The sequence below is a fragment of the Typopeltis vanoorti genome, chromosome 7, assembly GCF_054136105.1.
Source record: "Typopeltis vanoorti isolate ZY-2024b chromosome 7, IOZ_Tvanoo_1.0, whole genome shotgun sequence".
NCBI lineage: Eukaryota > Metazoa > Arthropoda > Arachnida > Uropygi > Thelyphonidae > Typopeltis > Typopeltis vanoorti.
In genome coordinates this window covers 98086190-98111190 of record NC_143555.1, presented here as the reverse complement: position 1 = coordinate 98111190, position 25001 = coordinate 98086190, and the positions used below count along the sequence as shown (strand labels likewise).

Sequence of the window (25001 nt, the reverse complement as noted above, 5' to 3'; positions counted from 1 at the left end):
CATCCTGTGACATGGTCAGTAAGACCTGATTTATTCTCGTTTTTGCTGGCAATGTTACTATGGTGTTAATTTTCCAGAATTTTTGTTGATGTATCCAAGACTGGCTTGTATAACCTTTACCACAGCAACAAGAGATTTTATGGATACTAAGATATTTTTAGAAAAGAACGGTGTTTTGAAGATCATGAAAAAGGCTTTGAAGTGTCTGCACTGGTTTAGATTGCAATACCAATATCTTGTAGTACAGAAGCTGTATCTCAGGATTTCGACATACAGCATGAATGTAGACATTTTAAATCAGTTTAATGCATTTGGATGAGCTTTATGTATGTATGATAGTGTGTGCTTCCACAATTGGTGACTCCATGAAGGTCAGATGTTCATAGTCCTATCTAGTATCTACAAATTCTTCTGTTCCTGTGATAAGGCTTACGTAGGTCAGCCTGTAAGTTATGAAGGTGAATTGCACACAAGGCAATTATGAGTTAGGTCTTATTGTCCATGTCTTCATGGAATACTACAAAATGAATTGGTCATCGGCTTTTGATGCCTTATCTCAAAAATATCGCTTCCTGTTCCCCCCCCCCCCCCCCCCCCCCAAGGAATCTAGTGATATTATGGACTTGCATGCTGTCTAATTTAAACATGCACCAAAATCTCATTCTGCATGACATCTGGAAGTCATTCATTCATATGACATTTAGTCGATTGTTAACATGGAATAGTTCTGATGTACTGCACAAACTGCGAGCACCATATACAATGGACTGTATATGGCAAATGTACTAGACAAGTCAATTTATGACTTGTGCCCAAAGGATTGTAAATGTATAGTGCATTAGCCCACCCAAGCTACTAAGATTTATTTTATTTTTATTTTTTACATAATCCAGAAACCTTGTTCGGGAAATCAAATGAAACTTTTTCAAGTCACTTCAGGGCTCCATGATTTGTTCTCTATTTTTTAATGTTTCTGTAAGTCTTCAGCACTTCTATTTTTTATATTTAGTTTTTAATCCTGATGTCAGAAAAATAATAAATATCCACATGTTTAGCTATCATATTTTCTCTGTAAATCCTATTAAGATATTTCCATATATGCTTACTTTAGTAGTACGATACTCTTCTTACAGTTTGATCTTGCTGACTGCCAAACTCCAATACAAGTCCACCTGACATGAAAAGAGTGGCAACTCTGATCTGCCCATAGTTTAATTATCATTACTATATTTCTTGGATATCGTAAATTATACTAAATCATTACTTGCTGTTAGATAGTAATGCACTGAATATAGTTTTTGTATTGACTTCTTTTTGCATTATATTCAGTGTATAATATGCATTGTAATTGAACAGAATCTCTGTGTAATTTACTTTGTATTAACACCCCAATCGGCCATGACGTCCAGCAAAATCCAGATACTATTCCGGAACACCTATTGAATAACATGGATAAAAAGTGGAATTTGGTTTCACTATTTCATCCACCCTGGCCAGTAGAGAGGTTAATTTATTAATGCGTGTTTTATTGTTTTGTTTTGTTTATCAGTTTAACAACTTCATACAGAATAGCAGAAAAAGCATTTACTGTTTGTCTTTTGCAAATGTTGGATGAAGCATGTCGATCTCTTGTTTACATTCTAGAGTACCGCTATATGCAAACTAAAATTTCATCATTGTGGTATATAAATGAAGTCAAAGTAAAATTATACGAAGCTTTCTGCCATTAGCATCGAAATATGTGCTGTTGAACTTGCTACCGTCTTGGTCACAAGTGACCAAGACGGTAGCAAGTCTATAAGGATTACTGAATCCATTCCACCTCATCCCTATCTCCAAGAAACCCAGATGATCAGATCTGTTCACAGTAATCCAGATGAGGCCTTATCAAAACCTAATAAAGAGGAATAATAAACTGTTTATATCTGCATGCTAGGGTGTTCTTCAATAGCCAGGTAATCCTATCTGCTGTTTTAGCCACTTCTGCAGTATGCCATTTAAACCTCAGCTGTTTATCTGCCAACATCCCAAATCTCTGGCTTCATCAATTTTATGGGATACAGTTCCATCAATATGATACACAACTGGTAATATTTTCATTCTAATATACATAACCTTATATTCTGACACATTAAATTGATATCCATTCTCCTTTGTCCATATTGCCAGTCTGTTTAAGTCATCCTGTAAAATATCAACATCTTTATTGAATATTGTTCTACCTAATTTTGTATCATCTGTAAACAACTGAATATTTCCCCTATGATCATTTCCTATATCAGCTCCTCTATAGCACAATTAAAAGAACAATGGTACATTGTGCCCTTCAATTGGCAAAGACCTGTGAGAGGATTCTTTATATGGAATTTTTCAATTGAAGGTGAGTTAGCTGTCTCACACCGAGGTAACAGGATTTGTCTCCTGGAAACTTATATATATATATTACAGGCAAATCAATAAATTATGTGTTCTCAGAGAACACACAATTTACAGACAAGACGTATTGTTGGTGATGTAACATAGATGACATTGATGAGTGTTGGTAGTGGGCGGTAGATGGTAGTTGCATCATTGGAGAATTCAGTAAGGGACATGGTGTATGTAGCAGAGTGGAGTGCCCTCCTGCAATGAGTCCTTGGATGTGTCATGAAATGATAAATAGCTGTGTCCCATTTATTGAATTCTGTAGCATGTCACTAGTCACAGGCCTTCTATGGGACTCTGCTCCCATAGATCTGATAGAAAACTAATATCTCTCCATCAAATTATCTACATCACTGATCTCATGTCCATATCTATTTGCCTCTGGCAAATGTGTCCTGTCAAACTTCTTTGCAAAATCCAACAGTGTCGCACTTCAGATATTACTATCTGATGTGACTAAAGAATATAGCGGTGCTCATCTCTTGAATACTTGAATCAAATTATTTGTACACTTATACAATTTAACATAAATAGAATGTTCTAACATAAAAATGTGCACAAATTCACATGGAGAAAAGAGGCAAGAAATAAGAAAAGTCTCATTGACTATGTTATTGTGGATAGTGATGTTTTCTCCCTGGTGTAGGACACCAGAGCATACAGTGGATTTGAATTGGAAGTGATCACCATTTAGTCTGGAACAAGATAAAAGTGAATTTCATATTGAAAAGAAGAACATGTAAGAAAGTTTTAAAGCGAATAAAAGTTGAGCAGTTCTCAGATTTGAACTGTAGCCAAAAATACACAAACATGATTGAAGAAAATACTGATTGATTCAGCCAGAGAGGCATATAGTGAGGTTGTAAGTATAGAAAAATCAGAACTCCATGGCAGACACAGGAAGTTAAAGAGGCAGTGAAAGAAAAGAAGAAAGCATATCAAAAGTTCCTGGCAAATAAGTAAGCTTCTCTTAGAGAATACAGAGATAAATGTAAGAAATCGTCAGATGCCATCTTTTTTTTTTTTTTTTTTGGACCCATAAACAAAAGCATGGACAGAACAAACTTTCCACTCCTCGTAAAAGTGACTTGTGGCACGCCGACAAGCACATCAAAACTAATAGCAGCGATCAACAAGTTCAAAGACGCCCTCAATTGCACATACGTGCTTGACCAGATTTATCATTTGCACATGAACAAGGATGCCATCTTTGAAGACAAGAAAAATATCAAAATGGTGACTACAGTTGGACCATTGACTACAGACAAGTTAAATTGGTACAAAAACCAAGTGACTCCACTAGTAGACACCAGTATGCAGGCATAGGAAATGTGCAAGACCCTTGCAGTCAAATCCATGCCTCACAGAATCTTGCATATGCACTTCACCAACATCCGTGGCCTCAATTCCAACCTTAATAGCATCCACTACCATCTGCAGTCCACCAAACCCCACCTACTCTTTTTAACAGAAACTCAAATCTCGCCTTACCCCAGCACTATTTATCTCAACCTTAGTAACTATACACTATTTAAATCCTTTCGACCCAAGGGTGGCAGCTGTGCATACATCTGCTCCAACATACCATGCCAGAGAGCACCAACCTAGAATCGCCCAACATTGATCTCCTCTGGATGAAAATATCCTTACCCAGCTCAGTCAAATTCATATGCTGTCTCTATCACTCCCTATATGCAACCAACCACTCTGAACTCTTTAATTTCCTCTCTCTAAAAATTGACTTTCTCCAGTCCCACTTTCCCGACAGTGAAATCATCCTCTTAGGAAATTTTAATGTCCACAATACCAACTGGCTTTCCTCCTCCAGCTGTATATAGATTTTGCAAGCAGAGATGCTGAAACATTCTCCATCACTAATTACCTTATAGCTTGTTCAGATGCCAACCAGAATACCTGATAACCCAAACCACTATCCAAACACCCTAGACCTCTTCCTGACCAATGACCCTTCCAAATACACAGTGAATGTAGAGGGCCTCGCTATGCAATTCTGACCACAACCTAGTGCTCATCTCCTCCCCTGTGTAACAATGCTTACACAGCCATTCCCATACAAGAATAATTTGGCATTATAACAGTGCCAAGTGGGACAGTCTCTGCAACTTCTATGCCTCATTCCCATGGTTAGAATATTGCTTCTGAACTTCTAACCCAAACACATGCATGGAACTCATAACCAAAGTAATCTCCACAGTACTCTGACCTGCCATTCCCTAACTAAACCCTAGTTTTCCAAAAGGTGTGCCAAGCAGTAGGAAAAAAAAAAAAAAAAAAAAAAAAAAAAAAACCAAACATACCATCACTGATTCAGATCAAGAACCTCATCCTCTTTTAGAGCTTTATACCCAAGCCTGAAATAAATGCAAAAAAACAATTAATACTTCCAAAACAGAGTGAAAGAGCAAAAAGCAGGAATTTAGCAGTCTGTCCAAATGGCAGCCAATCCTTTTGGTCTCTTGCCAAGGCAATTGGCCATAACTTCTGCCCAGCACTATTCCCACCATCTATCATATCCAGATGGCTCCATTGCATCATCTCCTACAGAATAGGCTAATTTCATGGCCTCACACTTTACCTTCAATGCATGCACATTGACAATGGCAAATGTCTCCCAACCATTCCAGATGCCCAACATCTTGTCTAAATTATTCACAAAAAAGTCTCCTTGCCCTGATGGCATTCCTCCAATTGTCCTGAAGGTTTGTGCACCAGAACTGCCTCCTTTCCTATGTTGCTGTCTTACTGTCTATACTGTCTTACTCCATTGGTATCTATCCCTCATCATGGAAATTGGCCTATATTTAACCCATTCCCAAAACGGGCGACAAGTCACTGCCATCCAACTACTGCCCCATCTCGCTCACCTCAGTCTAAAGTAATAGAAAAAAATCAATTCCCAATTCCTACATTACCTCGAAGCTACCTGTCTAATAAACTGCCAGTATGGATTCCGTCGCTGTCGATCACCAGGAGATCTGCTTGCATATGTTATCCATCTCTGGTCAAATGCCATGGAGAAGTTTAGCGAATCTCAAACAGTTGGATGATATTTCCAAGGCATTTGACCAGATATGGCACAAGTAGCTTACTAAGCAAGCTACCATCGTTTGGTCTATCTCAAGCCCTCTAATTGGATTGCCAGCTTTCTGTCCAGACGCTCGCTGTATGTTGGTGGTGGTGGATGGCTCCTTATCCTCTCACCATTCAGCTAATGCTGGGATTCCTCAAGGTTTTGTCCTCGCACCAATCCTCTTCCTACTATATATCAATGACCTACTTCAACTTCCCTCCAACCCAATGCACAGTTTTGCAGATGACAGCACATTGAACTCCTCCCTTTCTTTTGATAAACCTTACTCCACACAACTCACCTCAACCTACAAATCAGCAACCACCACTGCCCTTAATTCAGACCTCCAAGCCATCCTCCAATGGGGTTCAGATAATCTCACCAATTTCAATGCAAATAAAACCCAGTACTGTCTCATTTCTCATAAAATATATATATATATAAAATAAATAAATAAAAAAGAACTAGTTTCTCCCAGTATTATTTTTGACAATACCCAAATTTCCAGACAATCTGAGATTTCTCTTCTTGGAATTACCCTGACATCAAGCCTCTTCTGGAACAAACACATAACAACAATTGCATCCTCAGCTTCTAAAAAACTAGGATTTCTCTTTCGCTCAAGACGTTACTTGAACCCTGAACAGCTATTAATCTTATACAAATTGCATATCTGCCTAACCATTGAATACTGCTCCCACATATCAGGTGGGGGCCACAAAAAAGCTCCCTCAAATTGCTCGACTCCATACAGAGGAGAGCCATCAGACTTATTAATGAACCATCTCTTACCAACTCGCTCCCCCCACTTTCACACAGACGATTGCTCTCTGCACTGTGTTTTCTACAAATATTTCCATGGAAAATGTTCATTCGAAATAGCATAAATAATTCCCCCATTAGTACCAAGCTCATTGGAACACGTGTAGCTGCTGCTCAACATCCCTACACAGTTCACCTTGAAACCCACAGAACAAGTTTCTTCTCCTCCTCCTTTGTCCCTGCACAGCCTATACTATGGAACAGTCTTCCCCATGAAATACAATCTACAGTCATTCAAATCTAATGTGAACAAGTACCTTCTTTCCCAACCCATATACAGTACTAATGTACTATACGTTGATCTACCAACCTCTCTTGTATGGGCTCAACATAAAAATAAAAAAAAAAGCCAAACACTGTGGAAAACTAGCTAAATAAAAGTCATGGGATGACTTTGGTAAGAACATAAAAAGTAAATATCAAGAAGGTGGCAAGCTATTGTGGAGGTTGTTGTAGCTCAGAAATGAAGGAAAGAGTGCTGTAAAAGGAATTAGAGATGATAAAACTGGAGAAAAAGATATCCTTGGAAGAATGGAGTAATTACTTCAAAAAATTGCTAAATGAAACAAGCAGTGATGACAACACAGTGGTAAAACACACTGACCAGGCATGAAGTCAGGAATACATATCCATACTTGAAGTAGAAAAAAAAAGCCATCAAAAGCCTGAAATGTCGAATATCATCTAACCCAGCAGGAGTAGATGATATTCGACCAGAAATGCTCAAATATAGAGGTATAAAAGTCTTACAGTGGCTGCACTGCATAGTTCAGAATCCCTGGACAGAGGGACAAATTCCAGACGATTGGAATAGAGCTCTCAATGTACCCCATATACAAAAAAGGGAAATAAAACTGAAAGTGAGAATTGCAGAGGTATTTCTCTACTGAATGTTCCTGGTACGATACGCAATCCTTCTCAACCGCACAATTTTTAGTGAAGATCATAAATTGAATATGGAAATAGCCAACAGAATCAACAAAGCTAGTATGGTAGGAAGTCAACTGAATAAATTAATATGGAATGAGAGAGAAATTAGCCAAAACACTAAATTACCTATATACAAGACAGTGTTCAAACCAATTTTAACTTACGGTGTTGTAACGTTTCTTTGTCTTTTTGTTGTACAACTTTGTATTTTTTTTTTTTTTTTTTTTTTTTTTTTTTTTTTTCCCAACCTTTTCTACCTAAACCTCCTCCTATATTAACCTTATCGGCTGCGCTATTTATGTTGTAACCTTTTCTTCCTTATTATAACTATCCTACCACTGCGCCATTTATGTTGTGTCGCTTCTTCTTATTCACACTTATTTTAAACCTTTGTTGCTTTATCTCTGTAATACACTCGGGTAGCACGTGGTACCTCTGAGGGACAATGGAATTTCCTCGAGATAGAGGCTGTACCAGAGTATCAGTGTCTAAGATTTACCTCTCGTAAAACGCCAAGAAATTTATTTGTTTTGCTGTGCCACTTAGCGCTATTAGATTATTAAATATTTACAACCAAGAGGTAATCTCAGGACAGTACTTAATGATACCTATCAACTCTGCAAACGTGGCCAAAATATACCCTTTTCAAATATCCCTTTTAATATCCCGCGTAGGTCCGCATTAATATTTTATAAGCGGTGCATCGGATTCCAGAAATTACAGAAACTCTGTTAGAATCAAAAGCAAGATTTATTATACTCAAAAGTTGATACACATAATAACACTAAATCAAATCCCATCTTAAGGGAGTTTCAGACAAGGTATATAAAATTCAAACAATACTATTACACTTATAAAATATTATACAGTAGCTTCCTAAAGTAAGAATTATATTAACCTTTGCTAATGCATTAATCATGTACTATTATCACAATCAATCTAAGACTCCGTAGCTCTGTCAGACTACACAAGATAACATTCACATCTTTCACAATCTCTTAATATTATGCCAATTCTTTACCCTAAACATATCCTTGATTTCATTCAATATAATGGCGAGCTTTAACACAACGACAGATAATAAACATAAATTCAATTTCCTTCTAAAGTCCTAGCAATACAACCTTATCCTATATCATTAATGTTCCCTTTTATAACATATTAACGTGGCACAAATCTTTCATTCATATTCAGTGAAACACAAACAAAGTCTACTTATCTTCCTTTATGGCTCTTTATGGCATCATAAGTTCACAGGAAACTGGCCTTCTGTGGACAGCCGGACTTTTCCGCGGAGATACTGTCGCTAAAACCCGCGACTGCCGGTACTGGGCACTGGCACTCTTCCTTGCCACGAGAGGAGATCCAAGAAAAAAAAGCCTTGCTACAGGGTCGCATGACCCTTATATTACCCTCCTTTTTCTCGGTGTTTCTCGCCCCTTTCGATGTCCAGTGAACTACTACATCACGGCGTCCATTGTCTCCGCCGCTAATCGCACGTACGATGACGTCATTGTTTACTTGGGGCGATCCACTCTCTCACGTTACAACTCCATAACCTTTGGACTTGACCCCCCCCCCCCCCCAACTGTTGAATATGTGCTTACATTCAATAATTCTTTTATACATGAACTTTTCTAATGCTCTGTTACTGTTTTATACCTTCAATATTAATTTAATCACATTCGTGAATGGAACAGAATACGTACTTATTTAACCTTTTCATAACAGAACACACTTGATTTATATATACATATTACTTATTTTACACTTAGAGGCAATTTACTGTATTTATCTCATTCTTTTGTTTGGAAAAGCATGTTAGACTGTGATAAGATAGGAATACATAAATTTCCACTATATCACAATCTAACAACAGATCTGAGAGCTGAAGTCGGAAGTAAAACACGACCCAAGACTAGAAACCGCAGATATGACAGTCCTGAGAAAGATTAGGGGCATGAACAGATGACATAAATGGTAATATCATATTAAAAATGAGGATATTAGGAAAGAACTTGACATTGTCAGCATCCAGGAATGTCTTAGCAGAGCTAATCTCAGGTGGTATGCTTACTTAAACAGAAATGGGAGAGGAAAGATTAGCAGAACAAGTGTTCTCTGCCAGGTTGGCAGGAAAAAGACCCAGAGGAAGACCAAGATGTAGTTTGAATTGATACAGTGAAAAGTGCCTTAGAAATATTCTTCTTCTCTCTTCCATCATTTATGTGGATGATGATGAGGCCGAATGAACTCTTTCCACTTCTGTCTATCCCAGGAGAGTCCGAACAGTTCTGTCCAGTTTGGTGTCTCTTGTTGTGATTTGGTTTTCAGGCCCTCTTTTGTCTATCCATCTAATTTTAGGCTGTCCTTTGGATCTTTTATCTTCCATCGTTGTATTGAGGGCTTTAGATGATGGTCTTTCTGGTCACATGGCCAAACCATCGCAGTCTTCTCTCTTGGATTTTGTCTATTGTTATTTCTTGTTTTAGTCGTTTCCTTATGTCTTCATTTCTTAGTCAATCCAGCAGAGATACTCCAAGTAATCTTCTTAGCCAACCCATTTAAGTAACTAATAATATTTTCTCTTCAGCCTTTTTGAGATTCCAGCATTCATTTCCATAGAGGAGTATCGGGAGGACCATTGTTTCATAGATTCTTACTTTTGTTACTTGTTTGATGTCTCTTGACTTCCATATTTTATTAAGTTGTCCAAAAGTTTGGGATGTTTGACTGATTCGTCTCTTTATATCTTTTAAACTTAGAACTTTAAGATCTGATAATGTTGGAGTCTTGACAGGTAACAGACTGATTTGGAGGAAAATGTAGATAGGAAGTTAGTAATGATATAATTTTTCATGTAGTACTATTATATCCTGTACACCTGTTGTGGGTGTCATAATTTTGTAATTATGACATGAAATGTGACTGAAATGATATTAGTGTAAAGGAGGTACTGTTTCACTATTTCCTTAAGTCTCCTTAAACATAAAAATATATAAGTAATAACTATTTCATTAAACTGTTTAAACTAAACATATATTTGGTCGTTTTACAATTAAAATACAAGCTTATTTAATACTGACCATTTACAAACAAACTTACATTCTAGCCTAACATTACAAACTTACTTTATAGGCTATAATGTTAGTTTGTTTGTAAATGATCAGTATTAAATACGTTTGTATTCTAAGTAACTATTTCATTCTATGGAAACTCTACTTATTAATGTACCTATTATTTTTGGCTATGGTTGATTGTGTAATTATGACATGAAATGTGACTGAAATGATATTAGCGAAAAGGAGGTATCTGTTTCACTAAATTGAAATAGGTCAGTAATATTGTGTGTCACATTTCATGTCATAATTACAAAATTACCCATAGTTGGTGATTCATAGAACAAAAAAGCTTACTTATATAATTTCTTCTCCCTCTCCCCTTTTTTGTGTGTGGAAGGGGGAAGTAAGGGAGAACCAACCACGTAAGCGGGTTGCGCTAAAGGTAAAATAGTTCGAGAAACCTACTCTGGAAACTAAACAAGATATTTTTTTTTCCATGCCACTTCACACCTGTAATAGGTGGCAGTCTCAAACTGGATGACGAAAATCTCCTACACCAAAATATTTTCGTATTAAATTAAAGTCAGGAATAGCCTACTGAGGCCGAGACCTTTTGTAGTTCAGTCAGTAACACGATGCTCTTTGGTTAGGAAAATCAGATTTTGAATCTGATCTAGGATTTGAAGAATAAGGGCTTTCCATATGAAGGTGAGTTAGCCTGTCACATACGGAGGTAGAGGGTTTCCTCCGAGGAAATCGGGATTTTTTTATTATTATTTGTTTTTTTTTTTCAACAGTAAAACACAACACGCGCAGTTAAAGGCGTGACAGAGTATCCTCATAGCCTTAGTTGCTCGTCGTAATTCGAAACAACCCAGCAAGTATGTTATATCTGTTAATTATGTGTTCTCCATTAGGTTTGTTTGATTTTGGCGAAGTGAAAAACTAGTTTCGTATAGGGGGAAACCTCTAACTCCGTATGAGAGCTGCTACTTTCAGGAAAAGTCTTAGCAAGATTTGCTTGGAGGCCTACATGGGATTATCAAGTGTTTTTAACTGTCTCGTCATTCTCGCTACGGCGTGCAGAGCGCTATTCATTCAAGGAGCAACTTGAAGGGGGGGGGGACTGGTCTCTAGAGCAAGGTTCACGGTTTAACTATCCTAATGTTATAAGTTTTCAACTTTGCATAGAGGGCGAAATCATCATTAAACTGGAAGCTAATTCGGTTTTAACTTCACTTGGTTCACTGTTCTGAGATTTCAAATATTAAAATCAGTGGATTTTACAGTAAATAGTGTTGAATGCAATGAATTCCGTGAACAACTAGCCGCCATCCGCTAACCTACTCGGGATAAGAATTATGGTCAGCGACTGTTGCTGAGTTGTTATAGCAAAATTGAAAGTCTGGATTTTTGGTTTCAAACAGTTTTTCTCGGTGCCTCCATAGCGCAGTCGGTTTTGACGATGTCCTTTGGTTAGAAAGACCTGAGTTTGAATCCCCCTCTAGGACGCGAAGGCTTTTATTTATCACGACTTTTCAAGTGAAGGTGAAGTAGCCAGTGTCATACATAGGTGGAAGAGGTTTTCATCCCGCAAAACAGGTAAACCGGCCAGAACACTTGCAGTTACAGCCATAATATACTGTGTAGATATGATTAACTGACCGTATTATTTTGACTTTTAAAAAAGCCAAATTACTTCATGTCAGGTACCGAGCCCAACACACCAGGCAAAACAGGAACGGTTTTCTCGACGCAGTCTGTTTTCATGGTATGGAATACCTGTCATGTATGGTGGTTGAAGATTTTTATGTGAATCCTATCCATAAAAGGTATATGTATTAAATGTATCATATATTGTTGGCATATATATTTGTATCAGTATCATCGGTGGGCTAAAGTTAAACAATCAAAACTACGCTAGAGACAAAGCTTGAACATTCTCAAATCATTTCTTCCCCCGATATGAAAGGTGGCGGTCTCACACCAGCCAATAAAATTCATATCTCATCAGAGATAACTGTTGTTTTCACCCAGAAATTCGTTTTTCGTTCCCCAGAACAGACAAACCGGCCCCGTGAACACACATGAATTACAATCATGAATACGTCCCAGCCATATGCCGGTCCTGAGCCCGGATAAAATTGGGGGGTTGGGGAAAGCAATGGTGAAACTACCCTGTAAAAATTTCATCAGGAATACTTTGTGGCAATGTCTACAAAGGAAAAAAATCCGATCCTCAGAGATATTCACAAAATAGCCATGTCTACGGTGGGATTCGAATTCACAGCCCATTAGCTTGAGAACGGATGCGCTAACCATTTGGTCAACTAGGCCGACTTGTAGGGACGTATTTCTTTCATATAAAATTTGTCCACTAGCTTTATTGATACCATCATAGATGTGGGATTGTGTGTACTTGGACGTTCGGTAATGCTGTATTCAGGGGAATTTTATAGTAAAGGCAGAGGAGATCTTTAACATTGCAAAGTCTGCTGTGTCTTGGTTTGCTGAAAACAGTTCTCTAATGGATCAGCCACCTCAGTGTCCGATCTGATTGGAGTGAAATGTGTGGAGGTCAGCATCACTACCAGAAACCTTCTGCATTAGAAGCGGAGATTAATTTCGCGTGAAACTTGTCAGAAGTACGTGGAAACTTAATATAGATGAATTTCTCTGATACAAGGAATTAAGTTTTAGTTACTCCCGTTTTTAGATTTCAAAACATCTAAATCCGTTGATTAACGAATTCTTCAGAGGTGGGTTAAATCCGGCAGGATATGGCCCATGCAGACTCGCGCTTGCATCCAGCAGTTGCCTCTGACCGGACCGCGGAAGTTTTCTATCGCGAAGGGTTCATTCCACATTAACTGCAATGTTTAACTAGTTGAGACCGATAATGAAAGTGAAATATGGTCTTTATGCCCTCGTAAGCATTACCGAACGATAACTGCAAGCATGAACGATGGCATTCGGTCGGCAACAGTGCTTTAAAGGTTGTGAAAAGTTTTTTCCCCACTTGTTTGCAAATTAAATTAAACTTGCCAAGAAATTATATTCTTTTTAATCCTTTATCCAAGTGTAAGCAAGCAAATTCGCGAGTCTGCTTGAAGTATCTTCACGACTAGGCTACGGTACTTGTGAAGTCATCAGCCTCTAATATATATCAATTGCTGTAGTGTCCCATAATGCAAAGTACACTTTCTTTACTACTTGTAGTATACGGGGAAATATGACCTGCATTAATTCAACCATGATCTATTCTATGTCTGGGACCACTGGTGAGATTTCAAAGCTCGAAACCGATCTGAATAGTCCATCTTATAATGCACAGCATTATTAATAGTTCTAATTACGGACTTTACGGATATAAATAGTTCTGTTTAGTTCCTTTACGGACTTGCATAATTAACATTATGCAAGTCTGTAAAGGAAGTGTACTTTGCATTATGGGTACTAAAGCAAGTGATTTGAACTCATCAGCCGCTACATAAGCGTAGCCGAATCGTGAAGATACTTTATGCGCAAAGTTTGTTTGCACTTGGACAAAGAATTGATTGTATTGACGTCAACTTGCCACGAAATGATAAGTTAAATGCAGATAGTAGTCTTTTTTATTTACACTTGTAGATAAATGTACTAGAATTTTTAAGTATTCCTATACAATAGATAAGTTTAATGTTTCAAGGTAGATACTAGCGCCTTTTTATTTTCACTTCACGCTCAAATTTGTTTGCTTTCACTTGAATAAAAGATTGGTTAAATTGGCATCAACTTGCCCAGAAATGATAAGTTGAAATGTTGAATGTAGATAGTAGTCTTTATTATTATTTACACTTGAAGATAAGTGCAATATACTATTGCATAGCATTTTTAAGTAGACGGTACTATGCGTCACTGATGTATTGAAGCTTTTATTCACATCAGTTAAACGAAAAAAATTGAGAATAATTTTCCACAAATTGGAAAAGTTATTTCGGCAATAACATTTGTTACGTTTACGAACTAAGTGGCACGTTTTACTTTCATTTCTCATCCATCCAAGCTGGTGTTGGACCTGGCAGCCTCCAGGTCCAACACCTGGGGACCCGAGTTTTGTGGAAAAATTAAGATCTATAAGAATAATATAAATATTACGCATTTTGATGATGAATTGGAACAATTTCTACCATTTTTTAAAAGTAAAGACAAATTCAGTACTGCCACACAAGTATCCCAGGCTGCAAGAGAAAAGTTAACTTTGTCCAATTTTTTAGGGGCTCGTTAAATTTTATCGTCGGGACCCCCCACACAAGCCGGCTTAATCCGCTAATGCGTCTAAGACGGGTTAACCCTCTGATTAGAGGCTTTAGGCAGTTATTTAAGCTAGCCGGTTTGCCATTCCTTTGGCAGCGCTATAGGGGAAAGTAACTGCATATAAGTAGCTTAGTCGTGAAGATCTTTTACTTGAAAACTCGGTCGTTCAATTTTTTAAAATAAGGGTGAACATGCGAAAATAATTTCTTGCTAGGTATTATTTACATGACTTTGTATCAAAAGGGGGGAGGGGTAGAGGAAGGGACAACTTCATTCCAGTGTTTCTCAAAGTGTGGTACGCGTACTGTCGGGGATACGCGAAAGGTCTTCGAGGGATAGGGGGTACTTGGCAGTTTTCGGCTATTCATCATTAACGCATGGCATCATTATATTTCTCAACGAATAGTGCAATTAGAGACTGGGATTAAAAAAAAAAACAAAAAAAAACGGCACTAACTAATGAATCATCTCCCCTCCAACAGAAACTGCTGTATATAGACTCAAGCAAAACCATATTTTGCCAGTGCAACATAGGTTTTGCTTGACACCACCCCGTCGTGAATGTGTTAAAACTAAGAAATATATAGTGAATATGTTTCAGATATTATGGAATTCGGTTGAAGAGAATTAGCATTTCAACTCAACTGTTGAAATTTGGTTCGCGCGATCTTTTGTTAATACCTCACCAATCATATGCACTTCTTCATAGCTGCTCTACGTATCTCAAGTCTTGTAAATTACTGGTCATTTTTGCTTGAAATAATGGGAAAGATGAAGCTATTTGGGTAGATGACTTTGACGATGCACAAAAGGAAACTGTTCTCGATGCCTAGAGTAACGATACCGAGTAGGAGCTTCTTGGTAAGTCATACCATTTGCAGTTTTTTTTTTTCCTGAAAACCTTAGTTTCTGAAAATCCCCGCATATATCTCGCACCACGATTTTTTAGCTTTAATTTTGGGAAAAAAGTGTGAAATATATTCGAGTAAATATGTATTTTTTTTTAGCTTTCAAATTCTTAAGTATGGCTCATTGGTTAAAGATTGGATTTATAAAACCCACAAAAGAGCAATATAGCAAATACAAGTAGCTGTAAGCAACAAGAAAACGTTTATATTGCATCTGGATTAAATGAAATTGATAATGGTGTGTCGTCTGACATCTCTAGAGACAACTAGGAAGAAGATGAAAAATCTTCCTAAGTATGATATGAATTACTTGAAATGTGGATTTTCATGGACGGGAAATAAAGAGGAACCTATTCCAAATTTTGTTCTATTAAAAATAAATCATTTTTTGTTTACACGAATTTATAAATTCAAATAAAATAGGCATTTACAATGAAATATACTTTATTTATTATTTGATGAGGGGATACTTGGTAATAATGAAAATTTAAGAAGCGCTACGCGGATATCTGAAGTTTGAGAAACACTGTCCTAGTCCAACGTATGGCTTGTTCCAATATTCTCTTTTACAGACATTGTTATAGATCATTTGATCAAATGTGGCCGTATTTTTTCTGACTCACGAATTTGGTAAGTTATGGCGAGCTATTGGAGAAAGACTTCGTATTTTCTGGATAGGATGCATGATAATTTTGTTTGCTTTCCCCTCCTCCCACGCACACCGTATTGAACCCTATCAGAACAGGCCTATGTTCAATTAAATATACGCACGCTTTTCATTGCCGTCCTGGTTGGCCGAGTGCTTCAAGTATCTACTCTCCAACAAACAGGCTGTGGGTTAGTAACCTTTAGATCGGAGATGAATTTCATCGCCTGGTGTGAGACCACTGGCCCGCTTATTAGATGCAGTGATGAAGTCGCTTGAAAAAAAAAAATACATTTTGATATCTAGAGCTGGTTTTCCGGGTTATGTGAAATTCTACACATTAAAAAAAAAAAAAAAAAAAAACGAACGAACCTATCCACAGTACTAGCAGTGGCGAATTCTCCATTCTTGCTGCGCAAGCTCATTAATCGAGAAAGAAGTAATATAATGGGAAAGAAGATGAAGCTATTTGGGTAGATGACTTTGACGATGCACACAAGGAAACTGTTCTCGATGTCTAGAGTAGCGATAGCGAGTAGGAGCTTCTTGTTAATAAATGCATGCATTTATAAGCATTCCATTTAAGCTTTTATTTTTGTAGACAGAAGACTTCTTAGGCTTGCGCGGCAGTAATTGAGCTTTGCGTTGTGTTGTGTATCGAAGGCCGATGCTTGCTCGTCTAGTCAAAGCTACCTTGGCTTGCTCGGTTGTAGGCGCTTCCAGTTCCTCGCTGTGGCACTGTGATTTCATGCGCTCGCACAACCATTTTTCTCTCCCTTCACGTCGTTTTAAACACAAGGCCATACGCAGTCAAAGTAGCTCTAGCCAGTGAGCTTCAGCCAGCCTTTACAAGTGTGCTTGTTGCTTGGGAAAATTAAGTTACAACCAACTTTTTATGACGATGTTATTGACCAGTTCATAAAGAAGAACCGTAGGGTAGAATTTGTATTCAGGTCGCTAAATTGAAAATGATAAAATAAATATTTTATTTGTATAATTAAATGTACATAAATTTCTAAATACATAGTTTTCAATGGTCAATAATTCATTATTCCGCTAATCAGACTTCAATCACACCTCTCACTCCCTGAATGATAACAAGAGCAAGCGTGAATTTCAAGACCAGCATTCGCCCCTGAGTACTAGTGTACTATAGGTTTACATTTCTTAGGTGGCTATCATAAAGAAATACGTACATTTGTGTTTTACGGTTAAAAGGAGAACATAATTAATGACGTTGTTTTTCTAAATTGGTGTGATTATTCATTAAAGTTACTATAGAAAGTAACGGCTTTTCTATATCTTAAGTTTATATACCAAGATGAGAGAGAACCGGGAAGAGGAGTATTTCCACGTGGAATAAACTAGTTGACACGTCATCACGTCTGTAACCTTGCCAGATTATTTAGTGTTAGTAGTACGGGTATTAAAATGAATGCGGTTAAAACGACCTTGCGGATCGTTGTGCGCCTGCACTTGACTTTTTTGAAAAAACGCCAACTGTCGCACAATTTTTAGCCAATTCGTTACTCTAGCTTCTCGGATACGGTTAAAGATAACGCATAATGTGTTTGCACTCTTATGTGAGATAGTTGTTTACGTATTGTTTACAAACTACTTAACTTCCTGTTGGGGTGATTGTTCCACACTACACGTGTTCTTTGTACCGAAGCTGGTTTGTCGTGATTGGCTAAGATTCTAGGGTAGTTTTCCAGACCTTTTTAACCTTTTAAGATATTAGCGGAGACTGTTTGGACAGACAATCGAGTTGGTCGTTTTGTTGGCGCCAGCTTTTCTATTTAAATAAAACAAATTTAGAGCATGTCAGGAACGTACATCGTAATTAAACTGTACAAAGGAGAGAAGTTCGATTAAATAAAAGCTAAGAAAATGGTTTGGATTGATCTATCCTGGAACGTCGTTTTGACAACGAACAATTTATTTCCAGAGAAACTTTTATATGATTTAAAAAAAAAAAAAATCATTCACGAACAAAGATCCTGTAAATTATACTGACTTGAAGCGTTTGCGTACATTTATACAAGGCTGGTTTTATAAACAGTGAAATGACTCTGCTAACATAACTATTAATTAGTTACTGCTAGCTGAACTGAAAATTAGTAATAGTACATAATTAAAAGTTTTCATATGCGCAGTATCGTTTCACTGGTTAATAAAGCCAACATTACTTAATGTGCACCTCAATGTTTCAAGCAGTGTTTCCCAAACTGTGGTCTGCGGACAGGGCCGGTCATCTCGAGGGTGCAGTGGGTGCAATGCACCCGGGCCCCACGATCGAGTGGGCACAGTCGGTACACATTATCGGAAACATATTATATTTCGAATGTGTTTTTTTTTTTTTTTTTTTTTTCTTTCTCCTGTGCCAAAATCATTTGCAGGTAAGAGGTTTTACAATACGTTTATTTCGAATCCTTTAATTTTTACCTTTGAAAAATATTTTAGGGTCCCAAAAGGTTCTTGCACCTGGGCCCCTTTATAGAGAAGGCCGGTCCTGTCTGCGGAACCCCATGGGTCCATGGGATAGTTTATTTTCATTAAACTTGTTGCTCCACCCTCAGTTTGCACTACCAAATGGGTCAGGTGTTGCACTATTCAGGTATTTGCTTACGCTTGGAATCGCTGAACTTTATATAGTTTCTATATTCATCATGAAACTCTTTGAGTTTCTTATTTGGCTAAGAAACAATATAGGATGTAATATCCCTTAACTTAAATAAGTTCATGTTGCTGAATTGAAGCCTTTGGCTCTTCATATAATTAGTAATTTATTAGGACACCTTCTTGGCAATTCTCATAGAAGGAATGCAAGTTCTGTTTGCTACAAACTTGGTATTAACTAGGTCTACCTACTCACTGATGAAACCTCAATAAAGGTTGAAACCGGTCTGGGTAGTGACCTTCTCTCATAATGTAGAACAGTAATACAGCTTCTAGGAGCTAAGTTCACATTATGGGTAAATACCAAGAATAGTGATCAGAGCTTGCTCCACCCTTACTATGAGTTGCCTCAGTTTGCACTACCAAATAGGTCAGGTATTGCACTATCCAGGAATTTCTTACGCTTGGAATTGCCGAACTTTATATGGTTTCTATATTTGGCATGAAACTCTGAGTTTCTTATTCGGCTAAGAAACTATGGGATGTAATATCCCTTAACTTAAATAAATTTATCTTATCATGTTGTCACACCTGGCCTAATGATATGTTCATATTCTTCCGAATATCTCCATTTATAACAGTATTGCATTGCCATAAATGACGCGTTTAGTGTTGTAAAATTATAATTTATTACTTCATCTTTACGACATCCAAAATATAAAAATTTTGGATTTTATGAAGGCCGTGGTAGGAATTAACATTTGCTACGGGGGGGGGGGGGGGGGTCCGTGACATCAAAAAAGGTTGGGAAACACTGGTTTAAAGGGTAAATATCCATGCTCATGAATAACTTTTTAATCAAATTATAAGTTTTTCTCATAGGTCATCATAATAAAAACTCAACAGTACGTGTTTAGTTTTTATTATGGTTTAATTCACAATACATGGCACTAATAAGAAAATAAATAATATATTTAGTTATTTCATCTTTTATAAGTTTGATGTGCTTACATCTGGACTTGGATTTAGTTGCTTGGATTTCTTGGAGTTTCTTTATTGTGGTTAAGAGGATTCAGAGGTGAGTAACTGAGATGGTTTTGGACCTGTGGAATGTTCCATATGAGGATAGACTGAATACTTGTAGGTTACAAAAAAAAAAAAAAAAAAGAGAGAGGTGATAAGAGAAATATTCAAGCTACCAAAAGTTTTTATAGAGTGAAGGCGGGGGAAATTTTTCAGTATGTGGTAGGTATATAGAACAAGAGGTCATCAATTGAAAGTGGAGTAAAGTTTCAGTTAGCAAGGATGTGAGGTTTAGATTTTTTGCTATAAGGATGGTAATTGAGTTAAATGGGTAGCCTGATGTGGTTGTCAGTTTGCCATTTGTAAATCAGTTTAAGGAGCAGTATAAGTGCTGTGTGAATAACGGTTAGCTTCTGTCCCCTGTGGTAAAATTTTGGATGCTTTGTGGTAGGTATATTGTGAACTATGTTTGTAGTCCTTTAGGTGATCAGTCTTCGTACTCCATGGAGCCGATACCTGTTAAAAATGTTTTGCTGGTTTTCTACCCAGCATCTTTAGAGCACAAACAGTTTGTTACAGTAATTAGTTAATAGTGGGAACAAGTTAAAAATGTAATACTCCACAAAAAAAACAAACAAACAAACAACAAAACTAAAGTCCTAATTGATGCCATGTATCCATGTATTATTGGATATACAGAAACATGTTAAGAAGTATTACTTCTTAAAATGACAATTTCCCAGATTTTTGATAAATTGATACCATACTCATTGAATTGAGGTTTGGAGAATATTTTGAAGCTGCTGCCAATTCCACAAACAGTTTCTCTGACTTGTAATAATCTCTGTGCAGCACTTCTCCCCCCCCCCCCCCCCCTCATCTAATCCTGCACGAAGGAATGTTCAAGTCATGGTCTGTTGGCCCTAATCCTGAGTTGCCATAATGATTGATAGCAAATATATTATGTTTTCAGAGGTGGTTGTCAACAAATCCTGTCTGTTCATAATAAGCCAGGTCACAAATACAGGGCTCTTCAAATATTCCTGGATATGAAAAAGGAGAGAACTTCTTCTTAGGCGAATGGATGAGGGTTACCAGCAGGACTGTTGTTAGGGTGTTCACACCCGTAAATTCAAGGAAATATGTAAATTAAACACAAAATGGTGTTTTCAGTTGAATTGTTCTCTGTTTATGTGGTTTCCTATAATTCTATTGACAATGGCTATGACTTAGGCTGAAAATTTTGCAGACAGACATTTAAATTAAATCTAAGTGATTCTGGTAATAATATCTTGAAAAATGGTGTTCTTGTAGTTGAGATACAATTTTGTTACTTTTTGCCATCATCCTAGGTATTGCTTTAGTTGCTTAGTGGGTTACGACGACCCTGGTTGGCAGTTTGATGGTTTAAATGTGGTGTGGAGCTAGTATTTATTAAATACATCTGGATATCTAAAGATGTGTCCTGAATGTATGGAATATAACATTTTTTGTTGTGATTTTGTGTATTAAAAAAGGGAGGAGATTTGGATATTTAGTATTTTCTCTATTAATTGATCAAATAACTAATTCTCTCTCTCTCTTTCTTTCTTTCTCCTGTTTATTGGTAAAATTTGATTCATTTCAGAAAATATTAATTTTTTTTTTTTAATGGTTGTTTATAGCAATGCTTAGTTTTTCTCTCTCCCACTTCTCAACATACAGTAAACCTCTTATATAGCAAAAAGGAAGAAGCAGCCAATATTGCTGCATCAAAGCTCTGTAGCTACCATATTGCAAAACCACATAGTTGGGATTACAAGATTTCAGTTTTAAAAATTCTCTGTTTGGTGATTTTGAAATATATCATAGCTAAGTACAGGAGTTTTAAGAAATTAGAACAGCATATATCTTCACTTTTGTCTCAAGTCTTAGACCCGTTACATCAATATTTACTGCAAATTGTTTCACTGTTTTCTTAGTCTTCCAGTTGGTCTTTTTTCAGTTACTATATTTTTGCATTCTGTTGTGTTTTTCTTCCTTTTTGCTTTTAGTAAAATGGATCTATTAATTGTTAGTTGTAAACCATGCTTCTTGTCTATTTCATTATTTCTGATCTTATCAAATTCTGTTTTTCCTACAATTTCCTTAAGTGTTTCATTTCTGTGGTAGAGTTTAACTGTTTCAGCCCTTAATTTGGTTGCATAAGTTAAAATGTTTTTATATATATTTACAGTTATTTTTATTTTATTTAATAATTTGTTTATATATATATTTGTATATATACTTATTTCAACATATTTTTTTTCCCCTTTCAGTGGTGGACTTAGTAATTTGCTGTATTACTGCTCTCTTCCCAAAACTCATACTCCATTAGTTGGAGAACCAGAACAAGTTCTTCTGAGGATGTATGGTCAGATCCATGATGGGAAGATGGAATCCACTATAACGGAAAGTGTCATATTTATGATGCTGTCAGAGCGTAGACTGGGTCCAAAATTGTATGGCATTTTTCCTGGTGGAAGATTAGAAGAATATATTCCTGTAAGTCATGCTACCTATGAAAGTTTCCTATAAGAGTAAAATGACTGATACATTAGTATAGAGAATTTCTGAAACTAGAAATTCTCTATACTAATGTATAGAGAATTTCTAGTTTCAGAAATTCTCTATACTCTTGATAGCAAAAGTTAGTAGGTATTGGAGTTTACTCATATATCCAAACAGAGGCTAAATTAAGTGACTATTATAAGATTTTAAATTATACTAAAAGTAATTAAAAAGACATTCCTGGTTGTATATTTTTAGAAGGTGGGGATGACAAAATATTTGAACCTAAACTTAAAGGAGCCAAGAACATGCAGTAAAGGAATGGCATTGATAATGAAGCATAACTAAAACCAGTAAACAAAGGGAAAAAGTATGAATAACTTGCCTCAAATCTCCAACCATAAGCTATTTTTTGCTATTATGACAGATACATTTTATGCTATTTTCATTATAAAAACTATTAATTAATTTTTCTATAATTGAAAATGTTAACTATTTTGACTAACCAGTGGAATAAGATTCTCAAGAGTGTGAAATAAGACTTCCATGAAAACCAGCATTGTATCCCAATATTCAATTTTTGTGCGCTTGTTTATATCAGCAGAGTAGATTATAGTAATGATTCCATAAATGGCTGTTTTCTCAAATACACAAGGTGTTTTTTTTACTTTGCTGCTTCTCTTGATGTTAAAAAATGTTAACAGTTATAGACTATAGCTTGTCCCCAAGCATTATGCAGCTCATGATGTAATCTGTATATAAAATTCTTTGAGCTGGTTTCCATTTAGACATATTCATTAGGTAATTATTTTTCCATGAAGTTGTCTCCTCATTTTATGTCTTATGGTAAGAAAAAGCTATTTGAAATTACCCAGAATTTGCACAAAAAAGTGCGCGAACTAATATGTGTGGTTAGAACTCTTCTCAATACATGCATAGCTCTTTTTCATCAGCAAATTTAGAAGTAAGGGGTCAAGTAAGTAGTTGGAGTAATACTGATTGGGGTCAGATGGTGCCTGCAACATTATGTAGTTCATTATAACTGCCTCTATGCTTTTATGGTTTCTGTGTGTTGTAAGTACTATTAGTAAATAGTAATAGTACTGGTAAAATGTAAATAGTAAAAGTACTATTTCTTTTGTAGCTGAGGTAGTTAATGATCATTTTTCATAATGAAGGTTGTGTCAGGAGTTACATTGTTGGACATTTACCTTGCTATGACAATGATTTGGTGTACTTATCCCAGCCATGAGTTAATGATAGGCTGCTGAAGTTTAAATTAAGTGCAGGAGGGTGGGGGGGGAATCAGTTTGATAATTATGAAGGATTTTATACTAAAAAAAAGTATACATTAAAGTACCATGTGAAAATATTTTTGACATTGCAGCTTTTGTTGTTAGGAGACACTAGAAAGAAACTTTTAAAGTTGCCATTTTTATATGGTCTGGGTCTGGATTAGTCCCAAGGGGGTCGAAAGAGGGGAAAAATAGTTCCACTGCATAAAGGAGGTTCCAAGACTGCTGTTGAAAATTACCGGCCGATCAGCATATCAGGAATTGTTGTCAAGGTCTTGGAGAAAATATTCAAGAGGAAAATACAAGATTGGATAGATGAAAAAGGGATACTCTATTGGGGACAGCATGGTTTTGTGAAGGGTAAATCATGCCTCAATAACTTGCTCACATTAAAACAGTGATGGCTGAACTGGATAAGGGTAATGGGTTTACAGTGATTCTACTGGACCTTCCTGAAGCCTTTGATAGGATACCACATGGAATTCTAATAAGTAAACTGCAGCATATGAGAATGGATATAGGGTTGGTGAGATGGATAGGAGGGCGGTTGATGGAGAGATGTCAGAGAGTGGTTTATTCAGGAGTAGAGTCCAAACGACTGCCTCTGACTAGCGATGTGCCGCAGGGTTCTGTTCTTGGAATGCTACTGTTTAATTTATTCATTAACGATATAGGAAAGGATCTGAGAGGAACTGTGCATCTGTTTGCAGATGATGCAAAGTTAGGTAGAGCAATGGTGAATGCTCATGGTGTCAAAATTTTGCAGGATGATTTGGATAGTTTGGAGGACTGGGCTAAGGAGAATGGATGTCCATTTAATGTGGAAAAATGTAAGGTTTTGCATTTTGGGGTGAAAAGATTTGCAGCAGTATATCACATTGGTAGAACTGTACTCCAGGAGATTGACGAGGCCAGGGATTTGGGAGTGTTGGTGGATAGGGAGTTGAAGTTTAGGGGACACATCACAAAAGTGGCAAAATCAGCTCATCAAATCACTTGGTTGCTGAAAAACACTTTAACAAGCAGAGACAAACAGGTTATTGTTTCTCTGTATTGAGCCTTGATAAGACCCCATCTAGACTATTGTGCCCAGATATGGGTGCCAGGGTTACCTCTCGGTGGAGAGGATCCAGAAATGAGTGACCAAGATAATAGCAGGACTATGGAATGAACCTTATGAGAACAGGTTGAAGATTTGTGGGTTGCAGAAATTGGTTGATAGGCAGAAAAGGGGTGATATGATTGAGGCATTCAAATTACTGAAGGGTTTCTATAAGATTAATTCAGAAGATATTTTTGAGAATAGGACTGGTAGTGGGAGGACTAGGGGCCATCCATGGAAGCTTGGTAAGAGTG

At 36.9% G+C, this 25001-nt stretch overlaps 1 protein-coding gene across 2 annotated transcripts in view; it reads left to right on the top strand.

The window, feature by feature from the left end:
* The window catches only part of LOC150104892 (choline/ethanolamine kinase-like), a 210467-nt gene that overhangs the window by 62019 nt on the left and 123447 nt on the right, over positions 1-25001 (top strand). For both annotated transcript variants that reach the window (XM_090395413.1, XM_090395412.1), the window contains one exon: positions 22119-22344. In XM_090395413.1, the coding sequence (XP_090251539.1) occupies positions 22119-22344 (226 nt within the window). The remainder of the gene's footprint in view (positions 1-22118; positions 22345-25001) is intronic.